This window comes from Homalodisca vitripennis, chromosome 5, assembly GCF_021130785.1.
Source record: "Homalodisca vitripennis isolate AUS2020 chromosome 5, UT_GWSS_2.1, whole genome shotgun sequence".
In the NCBI taxonomy this organism is placed as follows: domain Eukaryota; kingdom Metazoa; phylum Arthropoda; class Insecta; order Hemiptera; family Cicadellidae; genus Homalodisca; species Homalodisca vitripennis.
This window is the reverse complement of record NC_060211.1, coordinates 93,069,839-93,091,693: the sequence shown is the minus strand read 5'-3', so window position 1 is coordinate 93,091,693 and position 21,855 is coordinate 93,069,839. Positions and strand designations below refer to the sequence as shown.

General features: G+C 33.7%; 2 protein-coding genes across 4 annotated transcripts in view; both read left to right on the top strand.

Moving 5' to 3' along the window:
* LOC124362527 (mucin-5AC-like) overlaps nt 1-12,714 on the top strand; it is a 200,124-nt gene extending 187,410 nt beyond the window's left edge. Inside the window, exons 16-22 of one of the 3 annotated variants that reach the window (XM_046817110.1) lie at nt 1,132-1,250; nt 2,660-2,708; nt 2,782-2,868; nt 7,016-7,116; nt 8,083-8,214; nt 9,662-9,772; nt 12,449-12,714. In XM_046817110.1, the coding sequence (XP_046673066.1) occupies nt 1,132-1,250; nt 2,660-2,708; nt 2,782-2,868; nt 7,016-7,116; nt 8,083-8,214; nt 9,662-9,772; nt 12,449-12,626 (777 nt within the window). In that variant the 3' untranslated portion in view covers nt 12,627-12,714. Of the gene's footprint in view, nt 1-1,131; nt 1,251-2,659; nt 2,709-2,781; nt 2,869-5,337; nt 5,372-7,015; nt 7,117-8,082; nt 8,215-9,661; nt 9,773-12,448 lie in introns of those variants that run through there. The other 2 variants (XR_006922470.1, XM_046817111.1) reach the window with 2 other exon arrangements.
* Nucleotides 12,715-15,103: 2,389 nt separating this feature from the next.
* On the top strand, nt 15,104-17,108 carry LOC124362526 (coiled-coil domain-containing protein 22 homolog). The gene is made up of 2 exons (XM_046817109.1): nt 15,104-15,285; nt 16,167-17,108. The coding sequence occupies exons 1-2, from the start codon at nt 15,112-15,114 to the stop codon at nt 16,290-16,292; spliced, it is 300 nt and encodes a 99-aa protein (XP_046673065.1). The 5' UTR covers nt 15,104-15,111; the 3' UTR covers nt 16,293-17,108.
* Nucleotides 17,109-21,855: the final 4,747 nt, after the last annotated feature.

The window sequence follows — 21,855 nt, the reverse complement described above, 5'->3', positions numbered from 1 at the left end:
CAATGGGTTTTTACTTCAAAAACCAAAGTCATATTAATATTTATGAACCTGCTGCCTTGAACTTAATACACCAATTTAAATGTGTTTGAAGCATAGAAATTTGTTTTAATCTTGGACCTTATTTTTGCTTCTCCAGGGCCTGGTAGCCAGAATATTTTTTTAAACAAGATATTTTTAGATTCAAGAAGAAAATTTTTTTAATTTGAAACTCCTACTAAATACACTGGGTCATTTACTAACTACATTTTCCTTTTTTGTTACTTTTAAACATAATTCTTTTTAGTTTGAAATTCCGAAATCAAGTACTTTTGGTATACCTATTTTAAAAATATACAAACTTGTCAAGTTTGACATGATGTACTGTCGTAATTTTGAAGGTAAGACTATATATTACAATACATTTTGTCATATACTTCAAACCAAACATGTAACATCTACTAGTGACTGGACTGTCACTTGTCTGTGATCCCTGAGTTAGACCAGCTGTTTCTATCAGAACTAACAAAACAAAGACTATTTTGTCATATAGGATAGAAATCTTTTTCTACCTAACACAATACTTCTAGAGAGGGAAGCCATGAAAGTTTTCAGTACTTTTCTATAAAATAGATGAGAATACCAGTAATTTTCTCAAAAATATTGTTAACATTTTTAAATAAGTAGAGGTTAAAATTCTTAATTTCAGTTGATACTCCATCCATAATCAAAATTCGTATTTTTAACTCTATAGTAAGAACCTAATATTTAACGTCAGTAAACAAATAAATCTGTTAATCAAACTTTTCAACTTTAAATTTTATTCATACCAATGAAAACATTTAACTGTTGGTTGAATTGTACACATTTTATGACACACATCTTTTTTTGCATGTTTAACCACATATTGTAGAATTTGATACCTAAAAAGAAATGCTACTATTGCAGTTCTTAAAACATATTGTTTCCGTTGTAACAAGGGCAAATGTCCGCAATGTAATCAAATTAAACCTGTTATTCTTCCAAATCATTTACGACCAATAATAAACTTTAAACAAATAATAATAAGCATGGTTTACAAGGTGTATTGTAATAAGATATCACTTCCTTTTTTCTGTCAGACATGAAGGGATGTGACATTAATGTTGCTGGTAGATGTACGGAGCAGTACAACAAGAGAACCGGTTGTCCAAGGCTGTGGACATCATCCTGAGACATGTGGAGAACCTGAAGCAAGCATATGACAAAGAGAAGACTGATCACGAGGAGACCAGGTGAGCATACTCAATGTTTCGAACTTCATGGTCCTATATAAATTTAAATAATTTTATGATTCTTACACTTTTCCACTCCATTTACTACACATTTCTGCAATGATTTAAAATACAAATAACCTGAAACTTTCATACAGGCTAAATTTAAGATGCTTGCATATGTGTTTACAACAATAAAAATGTTATAACGCTGAATACTTTTTAAATTTCTGATGATTAAAATATTTTTTAATCACGTTTATTTCCATTTAAGATCGTTATTAAAAATTACTTCCTTTTCTTAGTTACTACACTTGATCTGCTTTCCATAGAGCAAGAATGAGATTTGCAAAAACTTTGCAAATAACATACTTTAATTTTATATTATTATTAGTTCAAATGTTATATCTAAATAATCTAGTTTTCTTGTGTCAAAGAGCCAAGAGCCAAATTGCGTTGCATAAGCACACCACCTTCTTTTTCATTAAATCAATAGAGGAATTTCATTTAAGAAAAAATCCATTGATAGTTGTGATTTTGTTGAAGATTGAAATGGGAGGGTATAAAACAAGTTAAAAATATCAAAGAGTAATGTTTTCTCAGCTCATATTTTTTTAAATTGTCACATTTAAAACTCAAAGTCAGAAACATAAATAGTAATGTTGTCAGCAAACCAACTTCAGTTTATTTAAATAGGCTGAAAGATACAGTTTTAGCCAAAAAGTCAGCCAAATTTACCTTACATTTATGTGTCTGACTAAACAATTATATTGATTTTACGTATGTCAAGTTAAAAAAATATGAAGTGAGAAAAACATTATCCCTTGATACTGTTAATACCAAAGTCCAGCCTATTTCCCATCATAAAACATAACATTTGTAGTCGGTGGTTGGCCCAAGCAAAATAATTAGTTGACAAGGCAAAATAAGAGTTCTCTCATAAAACTTGCGTTCATAAATTACTTATTTGAGCAAAAGGCTTACAAAGATAGGTGAAATTACACGTGATCCAAAGAGTCAAAGGTAAAATTAAAGTTCACACAGCAGTAGCTTGGAATTGTAGTTTATTTTTTTATTACATGTTAAAAATTGAAAAGTAAATAAGCTTGGAGATTTTTAGCATTTGAATCTGTCCAGAAGTTGTTTTAGGTATAGGAAGATGTTTCTTCAAATACAAGACTATCTGAATTGATACATTTAAGTCACATTTTTTCTAATGTTAAAAAGCTAAAGGTATATCATGTATCTTTAACAACAAACATTAAAAATAGTGAAGTAGATTTTACATAAAGTTTAAAATTTAATTTATAAAAAATAAACCAACTAATAAATAAAAGAGTCTTGGTATAAGCATTCTTATTGAATTTCTTCCTTTAACAATTTTACCCTTATTAGCTGTATTTAGTTATAAATGTTATTCTTTGTTTCAGGAAAATTATCACAGACAACAAATCTCCATCAAATGCAGTACTTAAACTGGTAAGTTTATTTTGATTATTGTTCTGGAAGCATTGCAGAATAATTGAAATCTGAAAATCATTTGATGTTTTAGCAAAACTCGAAGCGCAGAGCGAGCATAGCGACCCTAACTCGAGCTCAAGCCTCGCCAGACCTTAGCCGCAGCCCTGCCCTGCCAGGGGTGAGTGATCCTCCCTTGCCCCCTGCCCTTGCTCCCTTAGACGGCTGATTGGCATGGCTTCTACTTTTTGTCACAGTCAGTAGTCAAGTGAACAACGATGGATAGAATCACTATTCTAACTCAGGCTTATTTAATTTTAAACATTGCTGCTAAAAAGTATTTAAATAGTTACATTCACATGGTGGAAGTTAAACCCAAACTGAAATTTGCATATTATGTAGGTTTTGCGTTGTCTTCATTTGGTTTTGTCATTCCCATAGCCTTTGAGATTTACAAATAATACTTTTCATTGAATAACTATGAACTAAGCTATAGAAAATGAATACATTTCAAAGATGAAAAATTAAAAAATTAAATTGTAAATTATTTAAACCAAATTTATGCGGATATTGTTGTTGATCCCTAAAATAAAGTCTTGAGGAATACATAATAAGGTAACCATGTATTATAAAATATTAAATATACACAAATTGTTGTATTTGTAAACAAACACTATGAAAAATGGCTTCCCTTCTACATTTCTCTTTTGCAATGAACCCTTTTCCGTTTGAATGGAGAAGTATTTGGACTATGGGCTATCTGCCTCAAGTTATAATTATTCTCCACTCCGTAGGACCGCAACTCGAGTGGACCACTGTCTGTCTCGCTAGCTCGGAATTTCCACTGTCCACAATTCCCACAATTCATGATTACACTTTTGTATAACTCAATAAACAAAATTAATAAATTAATCATTTATAGTCAATAAACAAAGCACATGTCATTGAGCTGCATCTCAACTTTCAGAAACAGACCAATTTCAACCATTAAAAGAATAAATCAGCTGACAAAACACATTACAAAGGTAGTTCCTGAATGATAACAGCACTGAACAGGTGAATACAGAATAGCATTGACTCAAACAAAATAAAATAAAACTGTGACGCAAGAGGTCCAACGTATGGTCTATTACAAGCTGTATTGATGGTAACAGAGAGGACCACCATAGTCCATTCGAGCTATAGAGCTGAGGCAGGGAATGAGCCATGTCAGTAAATCCGAGTAAAACCGGAAATACGTGATGGACCAACTTATAATCCATTAGAGCTGTGGGGTTGACTAGGTGTATAATATTACGAACACAAAGGGTTAAGTATACCCATATTACACAAAAGAGTCCCCCTTCCCTGTTGAATATTCTTATATAAAATACAAACAATTTAAAAAACATACTAAAACAATTCCAATAATCCACATATATAGTAGGCTAAAAAACAAAAACAGTTTTTGTTGTTAGTCATAATAATTGTAATTATTTCTCTGATTACTCTTCGTTGTGCACAAAAAGTTGTACCTGATAATAATCAAGGTGAGTAATGTAAATTAAAAAATAAGAAATACACTTACGCTTTTAAGAATGTATTTTATAATAAATAATGCATGTTAAACAAGCATGGCAGATACTCAAGCATGGATTTGTAGTTTATATAAGATTATTTTCCAAGCATGAAGCTTCAATGCTTACGATATAATTATGATATTTTTTATTGATTGAACTTTATAAACAATTAAGTATTATCTTATCAGCAAATAATTACTGATTCAATTAATTGAAATTAATTATTTGAACAATAATAGTTTATATAAACAGATAGTTCATATCTATTATATAAATGGCTATGTGTGCACTATTAAATTTTATAATGGACTCATATAATTTTATATTTATGATAAGGATTAATTTGATTAAAACATTATTTTTGTCTTGATTTCAGAAAATGGCAAAGCATTTAAAGGGCATTGTAGAAAGTTTTTTTATGTTGTTTGTCATCAATCTTCAGTGGTATAAGCATTTACAAGTTAAAAAATCTCAAACAATACAGTTTAGTCCTTGATTCCTATTTTACAAAATCATAGGGTTTGAGAACAAATTATGGGACTTGTTGTAATATATTACACATTGTATATCTTATTATTGAGAACAGTATAATCCAGGATGTATATGTGTGTCAGGCATGTACACACTTTTACATGTGGCAGATCAGATTATGGTGTACCTTACACTTTTTTCTTTATAAACCAAATGTTGTTTTCTAATAATTCTAACCTTTCTAATTCTTCCAATAATTTATATTAATACACATAATTAAGTATTTAACATGAGTTGCACAAGAATGGACAGAGATAAGAGATTGCAACATATTTGATGGTAAACCCTTTTTGCAAATATGATAGATAAGAACAAAGGGAGATACAGAGACCAAGAGAGGATAAGGAGAATAGGTCAGTCTCTGCAGAAATAACTGAACTTCATATTTTGAAAACAGAGCCATTGGAAAAGGTCACCAAATTCTTTCTACAAAATCTTCAATGTTATATTTGTATACTCATTAGTAGACTATGATGTTAAAAAAACAAATAAAATAAAAAGTTCATTTCATGTTACATATTATGCTGTATCAAACATTTGATATTTTCTTATTTTTCAAGCTTCATGCTAAAAAGAGGCTCTCAATGCCTTGAGGTAAGTGAAACATTTAGAATGATAATGTTACATGTAGTTTTGTCAGTTCAACACAACCAATCTCTTGTTATTCTTAGACAGAAGAACCAACACGTCTATTTAATAGTGTTATGTGATGGCAATTTGCATGTTCTTCTCAGTCAAATTCGAAACATTCATTTTCTTATATAAAATCACTATGGCTTACACGCGACACACTGTTAGCTCAGAAGGAATTAAAGATCAGCTCTACAGCACTTGCTTTCATGCATCAGGTTTTTTTAACTCAGGGTTTTTCCGTTAAAACTTTTTAAACTGGAATAAAATGTCAAATAAATTGTAATGAACTTCTTTGCTGCTTTGCATGAGCACCGATAGTACTATTTTTAAAATCTATAATGCCATTATTTTATGAGTGCTACAGGTATCTATCTCATTTTAAAATTTGGAATATAAATAAATATGTTCAGTATAGCTGAAGGAAAATATATTTTATAAAAAAACTCAACTTGTGTGAAAGAATACTTCTGATATTTGACTAAAAGTTACAACTTTATGCCAATTATATGAACCTTAATTTTAATGTATTTAATATGTTTATAATCGTAAAATGGTCCACATACGCAAACATAACTATATTGTAGTGTCTATTACTAAGTTAAAATGTAGACGGTTTAACTACAATGATAAGAAAGGATATGAAATATTTATCCATTGTTTAATTGTGAGTCATATAAACTTCAATTTCCAAAACAATGATGACCAAATACAAAATCAATATTACACAAAACACAAGAGCATTTTTAATATAGGTAACTACCATTTATATGATCACACAGTCACAATGGCCAATGATTCAAGGAGTGTGATGTAAGGGGCAGAACTACATTAATATTTGGGTAATTTTAAGTGAGACAAAAAATTATTTGTCTGTGTACCCACTGACATAGATCAACATTTTTTAACAAAGGATCATACCCTTTATGTTTTTGTTTTGTTTTTGCTTATATTTAATAAACAGAATTTAGTTTAAACAATTTGCTATACATATAGTGGATACTCTAATTATTATACATTTAATCTTATATCTAAAAGTTGAGTTTTCCTTCATTTTTCCAACACATTTTAAATTATATTTTAAATATTTTTGACAAGGGAAGGATTATGAAGGAAACAAGATTTTTCCTGAGGAGAGACCAGATTGCAGATCTCAAAACTTAGTGTTACTGATTTCTTGTATCACTATTGTATCACTAAATATGATTAATGTCCAGTTCTAATAATTTCATAACAAATAAAATATTAACAATAATATTATTTTGTGTAGTAATATTAAATATGTATATTTTGTTTTATCACAAAACAAAATAATTAGAAAAGACTGAGAAACAGAACAGGTATGTTTAGTTGTAATCTAATAAGAAATTATATGTTATCAGGAATCAAATTTTGTAGACACATTTATATTACAGATAATTAAGTTTATTATAAACTTACCCTCACCATTTTTTGTATTGATTACCAGTACTACCAATGCCACCCAAATTTAACACAACATTGGAGGGTTTTCTTTAGACGATAAATGACAGTACCAGAAACTGACAACATATAGTGACATCATAGTATTAACAAGTTCACGCTGGAGGGGTTTTCTGTTTGATGCAGGAGGGCCGGGGACTGAGTCGAGTGCGGTTGGGCTCACTGCCTCGCAGGCTGTCCAACACCATTCTAGAGGCGGACCCAGAGGATTCCACGACCAAGGACCTGTGAGTATAGAGAAGGTCCTCTAGATAGATTATGATTTTTTTGATACATCAGACAAAAGTATAACCATTTCATATAAGGTTCACCTGGTTCTTGCTAAAACTCAAATTTTTTCTCTTATGGACGTATAATTTAAATTATGTAATAAGCCCAACATAGCAGGATTTATGCCTTATAGATCCCACTAATCTATGAATTTTGAATTCTTTCATTGTCCTTTTTTAATAATGTATCAGATCTCTGAAACTTTACATAAATTTAGTTTTCCATTCAGCATCAGGAGTAGGGACTTTATAATATGAGATCCTATAGTGTTAATTATTTTTAGGGGAATTAAACATTTTTATTGGGGATAGTATTCTGTCCAATTATAGTGTAATGTAATTCTGGACGATGATGGAGAAAAATCAAGTAGTATGTACAAAAAAAGATGAGACGGATCAGAGAAAAAATAAGACGGATGAGATCCTGTATAAAATTGAGGATATCCTCTCCTTGATCTCTCCTTACATTTATAGTACATTATTTATTCACAGAGTGTCCAAAAATATGTATAGGGTCAATAATTTGGAGTTGTTGGAAAATACAGTGTTTTAGTGAAAATAATGTACATCTACAAACTCAATAATTTTTTAAATAAAAATGTGCTTTTGTAACTATTGCATTAACACTCTCTTACTGTACTGTGAAGGTACAGTCACTCTGGAAAATAAAGTGCTCAGTTTCAAAAACACAATTGATATAGTAGTAGGGTCAAATTTGAGGCATACAGGTTTTATGTTTGTGTAAATCTGTATCTGTTTGTCACATATTGACTGTCAGGAGGATTACTTCTCGGAGGATGTTTAACTATTTAAAAGCTTTTCTGCTGCTAGGACCTAGAAACAAGAGCAGTCATACAAAATTCTGTGTATTTATTTTATTTCAACTGACGCTGAAATAACAGTTCTGTGATGGCTTGTGTACAGAATCAACAACACTGCAGGTGCTAGTCAACCACGGGAGTTAGTAGAGAACATCAGCAGTATCATGCAGGCACAGACACGGGGACCTGTCCGAGCTCCTCTCAAACCCACCACCTCGCAGGAGAGGAGAGTCAGGTATACCAACATCACAGTGTACTTACTACTTATGGTGTAATTAACTGGCTAATAATATTATGTCTGATATTTCTACAATACTATTTTTTATTTCAATATGATAGATACATCATTAAAGTAAACGTTTGTATAAAAATCTCTATAAATGATTATTTGAAGTTTTTTTATGAAACATCATACCAGCCCAATGGTGCTAACACAACTGTAGATGTATCTTTAAGTAGAGTTAAGAATTATTTAAAAGTGAAGGAATGCATTTATTTATTATTAAGAAAGCTGACACGAGAACATCTGTTATTGATCCAATATTATCTTTCACCTAAAACTAACCAAAAAATATAAAACGTTTTATTTTTATTTTTTTAATGAAAAAAGTAGAGGCTAATTCCTTTTTAAGCCTTATTCTGCCTGTACTCATAGGGCACTCATTGTGGAAGTGTGAGGATCTTATCAATTAGGATTAGGAGTAGAATCTATACAATACATGGTCAATTGTACTGATAAAAAGTACTGTGGTCACAGACAGGATTTGAACCTATGCTATCTCGAACTCAGATCAAAAGACGTCTTAGACCACTTGGCTCTTGGTGGAGTATTAACACAGTTCATAGAAATCAGAGTCACTTGGGATTAAGGGAAGATGTACAATTCCCTACAGGTAATTAAACTCTTATAATTATTATAAAAACTTCATTGAATCAAACTAGTGACTCTCTCTGCGATGATCTTGCACACGATTCATAGCCAAGAATGAGCCAGGAGAAAGACATGCAGCGACCTCAATAGTTTCTCTATAGGGATATCTTGAATCCCACATCAATCAGGGAGCGATTACCTCATCCCCACTGATCTGTTTCTATGCAGCCCACTAATGCAATCCATTGAGTATTAAATAGAAAGTTACAAATATAAAACAAATTAATCTGAATGAAGTTATATTTTATATTATAAAGAAATAAAGCTATAAATATTATACAGTTTGTTCTACATGGAGTTAGCAAATGGATATTCATAACAAGTTGTCAAATACAGAATTATTCTGATATATAGTTGTTGTGAAAAGGAAAATTTTTAGCAGTGCAGTCTGGACACAACCACCAGGTTTCCTTTCCTCCAGCGTTGCTAGTTTCTTCCTTAGCTTTTACCAAGCATACTTTTCTAATTTGTGTAGACTATACGTTGTTTTACATGTAGAAATATATATATATTTCTTTACTAAATATGATCTAGGGGTTCTAAAATCAAGACATACGAACTTAAACAACCAATAAATATAACCAGAAAGTTTTAATCACAAAATACGCTGATTGAGCTAAACAATATATCTAAATAGTGAGCCCAGATAGTGAGCCCAGACCTAAACTCCGGCTTGGGTACAAGTGTTAGCCAAAATTAAAATATGCACACTTTTATCTAACTCACTCTGTAAATTGTTCACTTGTTTCAGCCACACGGGGGAAACTGAATCTGAGGACGAAACATCGGCTCTTGAGCCTTCTGCTGACCTCGACACCCCAGTGACTTCTGCTGACACCAGCTCTACGTATACTGACCAGAGGTATCTGTCTTGGCTATACTGTAGTCCAGTTTACAAAAACTGGCATGTACAAGTGGAATCAGTCCTTTGTTACTTTTATTCCCATTCATATGAGAGGAAAAATTACACTTGTAAACCTCAAATATTCACATACCAGTGGCATAGCACTCTGAATGGTGCCATTGATATTAGTTATAACAAATACTAGAGACATCATAAGCAAGTTTTGTACTCTCTTCACTAGTCTAAACCTAATGGATAGGTGGAAACAGTTAATAAGTTTAATTGTTCTTTTATTTCTATTACAAGTACAAAATACCTAAGGTTAATGTTATTAATGGGTTTCTAACTGTTTACGATCTGATATTGAAAAACAAATACATATTACTTACTAGTTAATTAAAACTTTCAAGTAAGCTCTACAAAAGTTTGAAAAATATACTTGGAAATATAATTATATAGAAGGATAAATGCACCTTATCTTAGCAGTTGTTAACACTATAATCAATCACCCATATCAAAAAATGAAACTGTTAGGCCATTTCCCAATGCCCTCAAGGGTCAAAAATAATATTTGCCAATGGAGTGTATAAACCACACTGATCTTGTGGAATCAACACCTACCTTGTAGTGTCAGGCAGGTGGGAGCACTAACCTACAGTGCGTCTGCTGATAACTGACCTCAGACATCTGCCCATCTAACTGCATGGCCACTACTGTGACTGTGAATTTTCTTCCTAAACACAACACCTTACTTAAAAATAATCACTGAACGATGGTAAATGCATGAAAAAATTATGTTTCCTTCAAATTCCTTCCATCATCCAAAACAAACTTCAAACAAAGAACCCCTCAATGCTAGAACTGATAATACTGTTAGAACTGACAAGTGTTCATTCCATTGCCACTTTTCGAATTAGAAATTAGACTCTAAAGTGCCTCCTAAGTATCCCTGTGCTACCTGCAATATTGGGGTAAAGTATTCTGGTGTTAAATGTACAAGCTTATAAGAACAATGGTACCATGCTGTATGCCAAAACATTACAGAAAAGAACTTAACAAAATTAACTATTGGCATCCATGAAACCAAAAATTTGCAGTGCATAAAATGTAGAGCAATAAACCAAACATGGAATTAACAGTTCAGACACAATTCAGGAACTTGAAAAAAGTATTATCGAGAATAATTTTCTAGAAAACTCCAAAAGCCAAGAAGATGGTGGTGGAGAATAAGTATTTGAAGATGGAGGCGTTGAAGCTAAAACTAATTATTATGGAGAGGGAAATGGAAAAAAAAATTGAAATTGACAAAAGTAAATACATAAGTAAAATAAAACATTTAATACAATAAAATGCTGACCTTCAAGCCCAACATAATAAATAGAAGCACCTACGACTAGAGGCTCAGAGAATCTATGAGGAGAATGATTAGGTCAACTCGTTGATGACTATGCAACAAGAATAAAAGAACTCGAGAAAACTATCTATCACAGGGCAGCAAAATAAAATTAAAAGTCATGAAATACTGGCCATAACTTATAAAGACTTTGACTCACAGACTTCTCCCCCCTGAGGAAGTTACCCCAGTAATCAAGATTAATCATATTGCTCTTCTACTGGGTATGTCTGAAATAAAACAAAAGTAGATAACATAGAGTTCATTACTAAAACGTTAACTAACAACCAGACAAAGCAGCACCTTGATCATACCTATGACTGAACCAAACCGAACTACACCGAACTTACCAAATATTATTTGGTAAGATTTGTTTATTTTAACCTAGTTTGTAATATTATGTATTAGGTTAGTTCTTTACCTGAAGAAGAGATCAGATTGCAGATCTCGAAACGTAGTGTTACTGATTTATTGTTTCACTGAACGATGGCAAATGTCCGGAAAAATCCTGTTTCCTGTTGAAAATATTGTAAAGAAGAAATAGTTGGGCCTCTTGTTAATGTCATTACAACATTTTTCACTTCTAGAACATTTACATCTGCTTTAAAAGTATCTAAAGTTTAACCAAAGCTCTAACAAAGAGACACCAACCAACTAGCTAACTACTGGTCAATATCACTGATACCAACTTTTTCTAAAGTTATGAAAAACATTTAGCAGATTCCTACAACACTTGTCAATCAACCAACTGCTTACATTTTAGAAAAAAGGATTTCAGACTGGGAGATAAACAACAACACTTATTAGCCTTGTTGAATTCCTAACAGACCAACTGGAAGAAGGCAACACAATGACTGCTATCTTGCTCTACTACTCTAAGGCCTTTGACTGCCTTAGCCACACACATCTTTTAAACAAACAGACAAATCTTGGAGTAAAAGGACAATCATATGACTGGATAAAAAGTTAACTAACAGAAACAAGACAAATTGTCGAAATAAACCGCATCAGCAATCGATTAACACAACTAATATCACTGCCACAGATCATTATTTGCAATGTACCACAAGAATCTGTTCTATGGCCTATTTTGTTTATTTTATATACAAATGACTTCCATAACTACGGTACATGAAAAACTACAACCATACACTGATGATTTCAGTAATAAGCTGTAACTTTTTGAAGTTATAGTTACTATAGTGTCAATTTTAACTGTTGGATTTAAGATATCTTAGAAATTGCATTTGATCCAAATTTAATGGTTTCTGCAAGAGTTATGTTGATGGTGTTTGTCACAGGAGAGTGAGCCTGCAGGTGGTGCTTCTGAGTAAGCTATCGGAACACATGGAGTGGGCTGGTCCTGCAGATCAACTGATGATTCATGCTCGCTATGGTGTCGCTGCAGTGTTGTTGGTCGCTGCGCTCGCTGTGTTCGCCTCCACATTCATCCTGCCACACACCCACCTAGGCAGCTGACCCCTGTCCTCAAGCACTCGCATCTCGTCTTTCCTCTTTTGTTAATTAACAGTCCGTTGTGTAAATAAATGACATCGTATGGATTTAATCTCAACATGTTATTTTTTAACCTTGCAGAACCTTTCTAGTTTAAGAAAACAAACAATTGTTGTTCTAAAAATATTTTAACTAAAACTTCAATTCTAACAGTAAGTGGTTAGACTGAAGAAGATAAGCCACTTTTTTTTCTGATTGCTATTTATTTTCCAAATTGTACAGGGTGGTGCAGAGAAACGGGAAATTTTGAAATAATCATAATAAACCAATGAATTGCACAAAGAACTTTTTAATGCTTAAAACGTGTTAAGCAAGAGTGGAAATTACATGAGAAATGTTGGAAATAACAATAAAGTTAAAGTCACTTTTTAAAAATAACATCAGTTAAGTGCTGTCCATTGCGCCTAACACATTCATTCAATCGATTTTGGAAACTTATCATTGTGCGACGCAATGTGTTCTCTGGTATGTTGGTGACGTGTTCTTCAATTTGAGTATTGAGCTCAAGAAGATTTCTTGGCCTAGTCTGGTACACAACGCTCCCCATAGAAAGAAGTCACATACTAAGAGGTCTTGAGACCGTGGAGGCCAAGTGACGTTAGCGTTCCTTGAAATTATGCGCTCCCCAAACAAACGCCTCAGTGCTGCCATTGACAGATTGGCAGTGTGTGAGGTGGCTCCATCCTGTTGAAACCAGGTTTGCTGAATGTCAATATCTGGAAAAGCATGAAGCCATGGAGCAAAAAATGTCTCCAGCATATGAATGTAACATTCAGATGAGACATTTACAGTGGAACCATTACCATCCTTAAAGAAGTAAGGTCCAATTATCCCTCAACAAGACACTGCACACCATAATTGGGGGGGGGGGGGGGTGGGGGGGGGGGGGGGTGGGGGGGGGGGGGGGTGGGGGGGGGGGGGGGTGGGGGGGGGGGGGGGTGGGGGGGGGGGGGGGTGGGGGTTAATTGGAATACATTTTATATTGTGACTAGAGTTTAATATAATAGTTTGTTCTGTATTTCGAAAAGTTTTAATGATATTAAACTCAACTGTCTTAATACTATTAAATGTATAACTTTTATTTGCTTCAAATTGGTGGTCACTTATGTGGAGGCTCAGTGTGACAAATATGTGGGAGAGTCGATGGCTGCACCTGCACAGTTTTGGACATTGAACTTGAAATATGAGTTAATGACAGTGCAGTTTTAAATCCTGTATTTGAATATAGCACTTTTTATCAGTACCATGGAGGCAATAATGATTTTATTCTGGATTAAAAGGGTTAAATTAAAAGGTAGTGTTCAGAGATATTCATATCTCCATTTCACTGTGATGTTTAACATTCCTCCAACGTACTTATGTATTTGGAGTAATCAATGTATGGTACATTCTGTAAATAAAAGTAGTAATACAAAATTTTCATAAGAAAATTACTTTAAATTCTTAGAAAGTAAAGTCAGAATTTAGACACAATATAGAAAAGAATTTAGTTTCAAGTCTCTTGGACCTTTATATTAAGATCCATTACACAGACAGACAGACTGGTCTTTGACCCCAAACTTCTGTTCTTCCTTGGACAAAGAGGAACCCCATGTACAAAGTTTCTACTGAAAGTTACTGTACAGACAGGCAGCAGACAACATGTTTTCAAGAATGTTCTCTTGGATCTTTAATAATAAAATAGATCATACATTAGATTACTTTCTTGTCCTACTTTATAATACCCCATTTTTCAACAAATATACACAATTTGTTTTCTGTTCAAAAATTACTCTTAAATCATTCAACTGAGTTTTATTTACAAAAATTAACTGTGATTTTTGAAAATGTATTTTTATGCACAAAATTAAAATCAAGAAAACAATACTGTTGCTTGGTGCTGTTTGATAATGATATTTGTAAGATTATATTTTTATTACTCTGTTTTGTTCTTCTAATACTCAAAATAAACTTGAAGAATTCAAAATGTTGTTATGTTAGCTGGAGTTATTATATTTAAACATTTGTACATAGCTAGTTGATAGGAGGTTTGAGATAATATGTGATATACAGATTCAGATTCACAGTAGATTTCTACCAATTGCATTTTCTGTACCAAAAGAAATGAAAAAATGCTATATATGTCACAGTAGGCAGGAAAGTTGACTGTAACAGTCATTTTTAAATACTTGTTTAGGGCACTTAAAATTGCATAGTGACGTTTACTGTGAAACTGCTAGATGCGCACTGAACGTAGCTATACAGTACCACTTAGATTGCACCGTTACCCATGCCAGTTCGGTGATCACATGCCTCAGGAACTTACTTTCTAAATAACACTCATACATTAGTTATCAATACGTTAATCTGTTAATAAATATGTTAAAGGTAAAGTTTAACAATTAAATGATATCAAAAGTACATATAATAAAATGAACTATTATTGTTTTGTTATTATATTGCCTGTAATATGTGTTGTGATAAGTTCATGAAAAGTGAACTTTTGCAGGACTGTGCCAAGGAGAACTCGTCTCGAAAGATCTACAAGCTCCTTATACAGCTTCACTCGGACTGTGAGCAAGTGGTTGCCATGATAGAGGAAACAGGAGCCATCGTGCGGGAGATCAGGGACCTAGAAGAGCAGGTTAGTCTTCCAGGGACAGTCTGTGCGGTAGTTTTCCAACTGTACATGATTGTCAGGCATTCTATATTTATTGTGTCCTTTCATTTCGCATTTACAGGAACTGCATGACATTATGACATTGACTCTGCAACACAAAGTGAACACACAACTAGAATGTTCTCTAATGGTTATGAAAGATTGTAGTACAATCAAAAATTTCGAATGTTGTGTAAAATATGTGTACGTTTATGTGTTCTTTCAATCAGTGGACCCTAAAAGATAGTTTTCAAGGTAGATTTGCTGATTTGCGTATCAACTAGTAACAATAACAGTGATATTCATGATTTTACTGGTCTAGGACTGGAAAGTGATGAGGAATCACATGCTGATTTTTGGTCAGAAGGTGATGATGATTATGAACCAAGTGCAGATGAATTAGATGAGTGGAGGGATGAACATAATGATGAACTAATGAGTGATTGATTGAATATAGGTTGAATTTCCAGCATTGTAAAGCATTTGTACAAGTCTAAAAGTACAATGTTAGTGGATTTTGTAAGTTCTGCTAGAAAAAGAAAAAATTAAGTAAAAGCACTGAATTATGTGAGCTAAATATTTGTAGTAAGTATACGATTTTGCTTATTTTGTGTATTTCGAATGTATATAAACATTTCACACATATATGATACAATAGTGCAAAGTTATTAAAAACAAAAAAAATTTTACCAAGCACTTTTTAACACAGAAATTGTTATAAGTTGTATATTTGTAGAATTTTTAAAGCATTTAACAATTTAATGAAAAGCTTAAAAAAGCGTGCCACTACAGGAGCAGACACCACCTCATGGGTTAAGGAATCCAATATTATTTTATGGTTACTAAGCAGGTTTATTTTTGGACAGATTGAGGTGGAACGTGCGAAAGACACTGCGTCTAAGTTGGAAAGGATTTCTGCAGACTTGCGCCAGATGAAGCAGGAGTCGGCGTCTCTGAGAGCACAGCTGGCACGTGCTGGAGAACCATCGTGATATCTGGCACATCGCGGAGTGCCTGCCATAACGCTCCGTGCTGTGATGAGGTGCTGCCGTGTCCCAACAGGAAAAATGGGACATAAGCAGTTATATAATTTTTATTGAAGGTGCAAAATTTTTTAATTTTTTTAAGCATAAAGTTGTGTAAAGATGAGATCATATTGTGGTTAAAAATATTTTAGTGTAATTTTGTTAATAATTTGGTGGTACCATTTTGTGTTATGGTACATGTAACATTTTTCATAAGTATGCCAGTTTTTACAAATGGACTGCAATTTTTCAGATAAATTTCAGAACATACTCATGTTCTGAGAAAACATGATAAACAAGTTTAAGTAATCTGGTCAGTTTAGAAATAAAATAATGATTATTCAAGGTGCAAGTTAAATCTCTGCATTAAGTATTTTGTAAGTTTGTCAGCATATATACAAATATTATGCACAATGTTTAAAACGCTTTTGTTGTTTTTGCCCTTATTGTATTTAGATTGTATCTGTGTGTTTATTAAGATAAAAATTGATTTTTCCATAGGCTGAAAATCTCTAGAAACTAGTCTGTATAAAGAAGAGATTAGAAACAGCTGATTTCCATAAATTTAGTACAAGTACAAGAAAATAATTTATTATTTTATTTTATTTAACATAATTTTTTATAATTAATCAACTGTTTATGATTAATTATTTCAATTTTATTGAGTGCAAGCAATGATACAAAATGAGACAAGTTTACTGATTAAGTTAGAATTGATCTAACAAGTAAGTGAAATGATACAATCTGGCATCAACATACATAATGAGGTGATATAAAACTTTTTTTTCTGTCTTCTCCTTTTATTTACCCTAAATTGTGATATATTTTTTGGTTATTCATTACCACATAAATCTCAGGCCAAAAATGGTTGTGCCAGTCCCATAGATTGTTTTGCAGAAACTGAAAAGGATCCATATCTATTGGAAGCATTAAGATTTGGATTGGTGCTCCTAATATCTGATCTACTCATACCCATCATTAAATACAATCAGGTAATGATTATAAAATCAAAGGTGATCAAGGATATTGTGCCTTGCTCTCCACCTCCCTAGGTAACTGTAATCTGTTACCTTGTGTAGCAGAGTTGCTGGAATCTGCAACTTCTCAGCTACTTATCAGAAAATCAAGTCTAAATTTATATACATTTGAGGTTTAAGTTCAGTCTCATTAAATTTTGAAAAAAGGGCACTCCAGAAAGAAGGAGTATGTAAAAGCGAGTCGAACGCTCGTACCGCCCAGTGAATTGTGATTATCATCAATGACATGACATCACTTTCTTTTCACTATAATGTTTGTCTTGTAGTGGTCTTCGGACCTATCTACGACTGAAGAGACTAAACAAAGTCGAAACAACAGAAGCACACCTCCATCCTGAAAGACGGAATGGTTGTAATTTATTGACGCAGGCTCAATCAATTTAGAACATGCAAGCCACGCCGTAACGTAGATTCGGACACACACGAAACGTAACGTGCGCCGACATCAATACTCGGAGAGGTTGATGTTTTGGTTTTGAATTCTAAATGTATAATTAAAACAATTGGCAAAGGGTTCTATCCCTTTCAACCTTATAAAATGATAACCTGTAAATTGGCGTCAATAATTCCCCATCACTATTTACCGCGCCAACGGGTTCAAGGGGCGTGGGGCACGCTGATTTTAATCGCAGCTATCAACCAGTAAAAAGCCTTCTTGGCTATGGGAACCCACACGATCGCCGGATAAGCAGATGCTGACAACGAATGATGAAATAGAGCCTAAACGTGCAACTGTTTGATTGTACAAACGACTCTTGAACGTTCTGATTGAGAAGACCGACCTCACATAACCGAGGATTTAAGAACTTTCACACCCTCACCGTCAACATCCTTATTCCAATACACAACTTTGAGTGCTACACTAGTTAAGGTGGCAAGTGTTCCAACACTTCACTTCTATATTTAAAATTCTAAATTTTGAAGGTTTGTGGAAAAAGAAGCAAAGTGCTATGAATTTTGGGTTTACATTCAGGTAAGAAAGCCCTAGTGGCGGATCGTGTCATCCAATGTATGATGTGTGTTGCCTTGAGCAACACCACGAAGTACCATCTGTTTCGGTCTCAGAGCTAAAAAGCTCGTTACTCATTCAGGTGTACACTTTAGTACACGACAGATTTAATAATTAACGGTTAACTTCAGATGAAGAAGATTCTGAAGTATACAAATTTTGAAAACGACATTAACAAATCAATTGAAACTTAATTCGGTCAAACTGATATATTTTGATAATTTTGAAACAAACTGATTTCTGAGTTTCAAGGGGGGCACACTCCGAGTATGTATTTAGAACGGTTGTTTGATATTTGTTTGAGGAGGAGAATGTTTACTAAACAAGGATAATTGTGCCTTGCTCTCCACCTCCCTCGGTAACTGTAATCTGTTACCTTGTGTAGCAGAGTTGCTGGAATCTGCAACTTCTCAGCTACTTATCAGAAAATCAAGTCTAAATTTATATACATTTGAGGTTTAAGTTCAGTCTCATTAAATTTTGAAAAAAGAGCACTCCAGAAAGAAGGAGTATGTAAAAGCGAGTCGAACGCTCGTACCGCCCAGTGAATTGTGATTATCATCAATGACATGACATCACTTTCTTTTCACTATAATGTTGTCTTGTAGTGGTCTTCGGACCTATCTACGACTGAAGAGACTAAACAAAGTCGAAACAACAGAAGCACACCTCCATCCTGAATATACAACCATGTTTATAACATTACATGTTTAATTACATGTTTAAATATAGAAGTGAAGTGTTGAACACTTGCACCTAACTAGTGTAGCACTCAAAATTTGTATTGGTATAAGTGTTTGTTGCCCGTAGGTGTATAGTTCTTAAATCCTCGGTGAAGTGAGGTAGTCTTCTCCATCAGACGTTCAAGATCGTTTGTGCAATCAAAACAGTTGCAAGTTTAGGCTCTATTTCACAATTCGTGTCTAGCATCTCGCTTTATCCGGCGAATCGTGTGGGTTCCCAATAGCCAAGATGGCTTTTACTGGTTGATTGCTGCGATTAAAATCAGCGTGCCCCACTGTCTTTAACCCGGTTGCGCGTAATAGTGATGGGGAATTATTGACGCCATTACAGGTTATCATTTTTATAAGGTTGAAAGGGATAAACCCTTTGCCAATTGTTTTAATTACATTTAGAATTCAAAACCAAAACATCAACCTCTCCTGGGGGTGGGGGGGGGGGGGGGTGGGGGGGGGGGGGGGTGGGGGGGGGGGGGGGTGGGGGGGGGGGGGGGTGGGGGGGGGGGGGGGTGGGGGGGGGGGGGAAAGTTAAAAATTAAAGCGGATGAGGATCTTTGAGTCCCCTTCTTCCAGTGATTTCTAAATTTTTTGAAAAAGTAGTCCCAATCACAATTCTTAAACATTTTACTAAATATAACATTTTGTATAAAAATCAGTTTAACTCATCAACAAGCCTAGGCAGTGTTTTGAACTAATTGATACAATTTTATTTTTTCAATTTTGACAAAAAAAAACATCATACTGCAACTCTTTTTCTGTGACCTATCAAAGGCTTTTGACTGTGTTGAAAACACAGAAAGAAAAATGTTAAAAGAAATTAGAATTTATGGCTTTTCAGTTCACAGTTCAATATCTTCATATTTATCACATAAGAAAAACAAAAGGTTACAATTAAAAATAAGTTCTTCGGTATAAGTTTTCTTCCCACTGACAACTCAACGATCGTGGCGTTTCCAAGGCTCAGTGCTGGGTCCACTACTATTTCTAAATTACGTGAACGATTTTTCACCTAACCTAACTACATTATCTGTAGTTGTGTTTGCTGACGACACCACTATAAAAACAAAATCTCTTGATGATTTAGAGAATAAAATTAATCAAGCAACTGACGAAGCAGGGTAGTGTGGTTCTCAGCTACTGTTCAAAGAAGAAAATAAAAGCCAATTATTAATATTCTCAACACTCCAATCGGCAAGCACGTATATTAATTTTAACCTATAACTAATATATTAAAGTAACATCGTCATGTACATTTCTTTGTTTAGTTGTGGATAATTCAATATCATGGAAAGAACACATTATGTATTCCTTTTAATGTATATTTTGTGTGACTTGTGAATGTCCATTTGATTAGAAGAGGCGCGTTATTGTGGTGATGATTCTGGACAAAAAAAACTGTCGGTTTTTTAACCAATGTAAAAGAGGAGAAGGATAGACACATCAGAGCCAGAGCGTCAAAATTTGCGTCAAAAATTCCACAGAAAACATCAAACCCAACAAAATTCAAAATTCAACCAACATTTTCTCGGTTGGTGCATCAAAATGCACAGACTGCACCAACAAAGCAGACGGAGCTGTCGCTCATGGCACGCGAACTGCATCCTGACGTTTTTGTTATTTCTGAACATGGTTTCAAACCTGAAACAGTCAGACTGTTCAGGATTGACAACTATAAATTGGCAACATCTTACGATCGAAACTCATTTTAAAGGGGGAGGTGTGGCAATTTTTCGTAAAATCTGATATTGAATTCCTTCCACACAAGTTGACTCACAGTTGTGATTTAGATTTTGAAGTGGATGGAATACAAATCGGCCTGAATTCTGATGATAAAATTACAATTATTGGTTTATATCGTTCTCCAAACGGATGCAGCAATATTTTTTTTGAAAATTTTGAAAATCTTCTAAATTCTATCTGTTTGAAGTCGTCCAAGTTTATCATAACTGGCGACTTTAACATTGATGTTTTAGACCACACCAATCCCCTGACCCAGCGGCTACGCGACATCCTAAATTCTTTCGGATTGATCTGGTCAGTAAACACGCCAACACGAGTGACCGCCACATCGAGTAACAGCCATCGACAACGTCATCACAAACATTCCAAACGCCTCAGTCACTGTTTTCAATGCGGCCATCTCTGACCACTTCGCTCAGGAGACCACTATTCAGTAACTTTCAACCAGAAATTAAACACCCGTCATCCAAAATCAAAAGAGACACTAGCTCGGAAAACATTGCCCTTTTGAATACGTTTTTAAAAAATGAGTCCTGGTCGTTTTTAGACAATCTTGAAAGCGCAGATGAAGCTTACACCGCGTTTCATAATCTTTTTTTGTTTATCACTTAAAATGTAACTTGTCCTTTCAAACATTTTAAAGAGCGCAAAACAAGCAAAACAAAATTTCTTGGGTGACGAAGGAAAATTTTAGAATTACGTGAACGGCTCAAAATTTTATCATTCGATTTACATTAGCACCGAAAATGAACAATTTAAAACTTTTTTTTAGAAATTTCAAGAGCAAATATCGGAAAACAATAAAATCTGCAAAAAGCACGTGAAATTGAAACAAAATTGAAAAATTGCGAAAACTTTTCCAAAACTGCTTGGGGCATTATTAAAAATGTAACAAACACAGCCAAATTGCCCAAAAACCTTCAAATTCCAAAGCTCAAAATCCATCCAGGACGAAATTATTTCAGATCCCTCTAAAGTGGCAAGTGAATTCAACTCATTTTTTT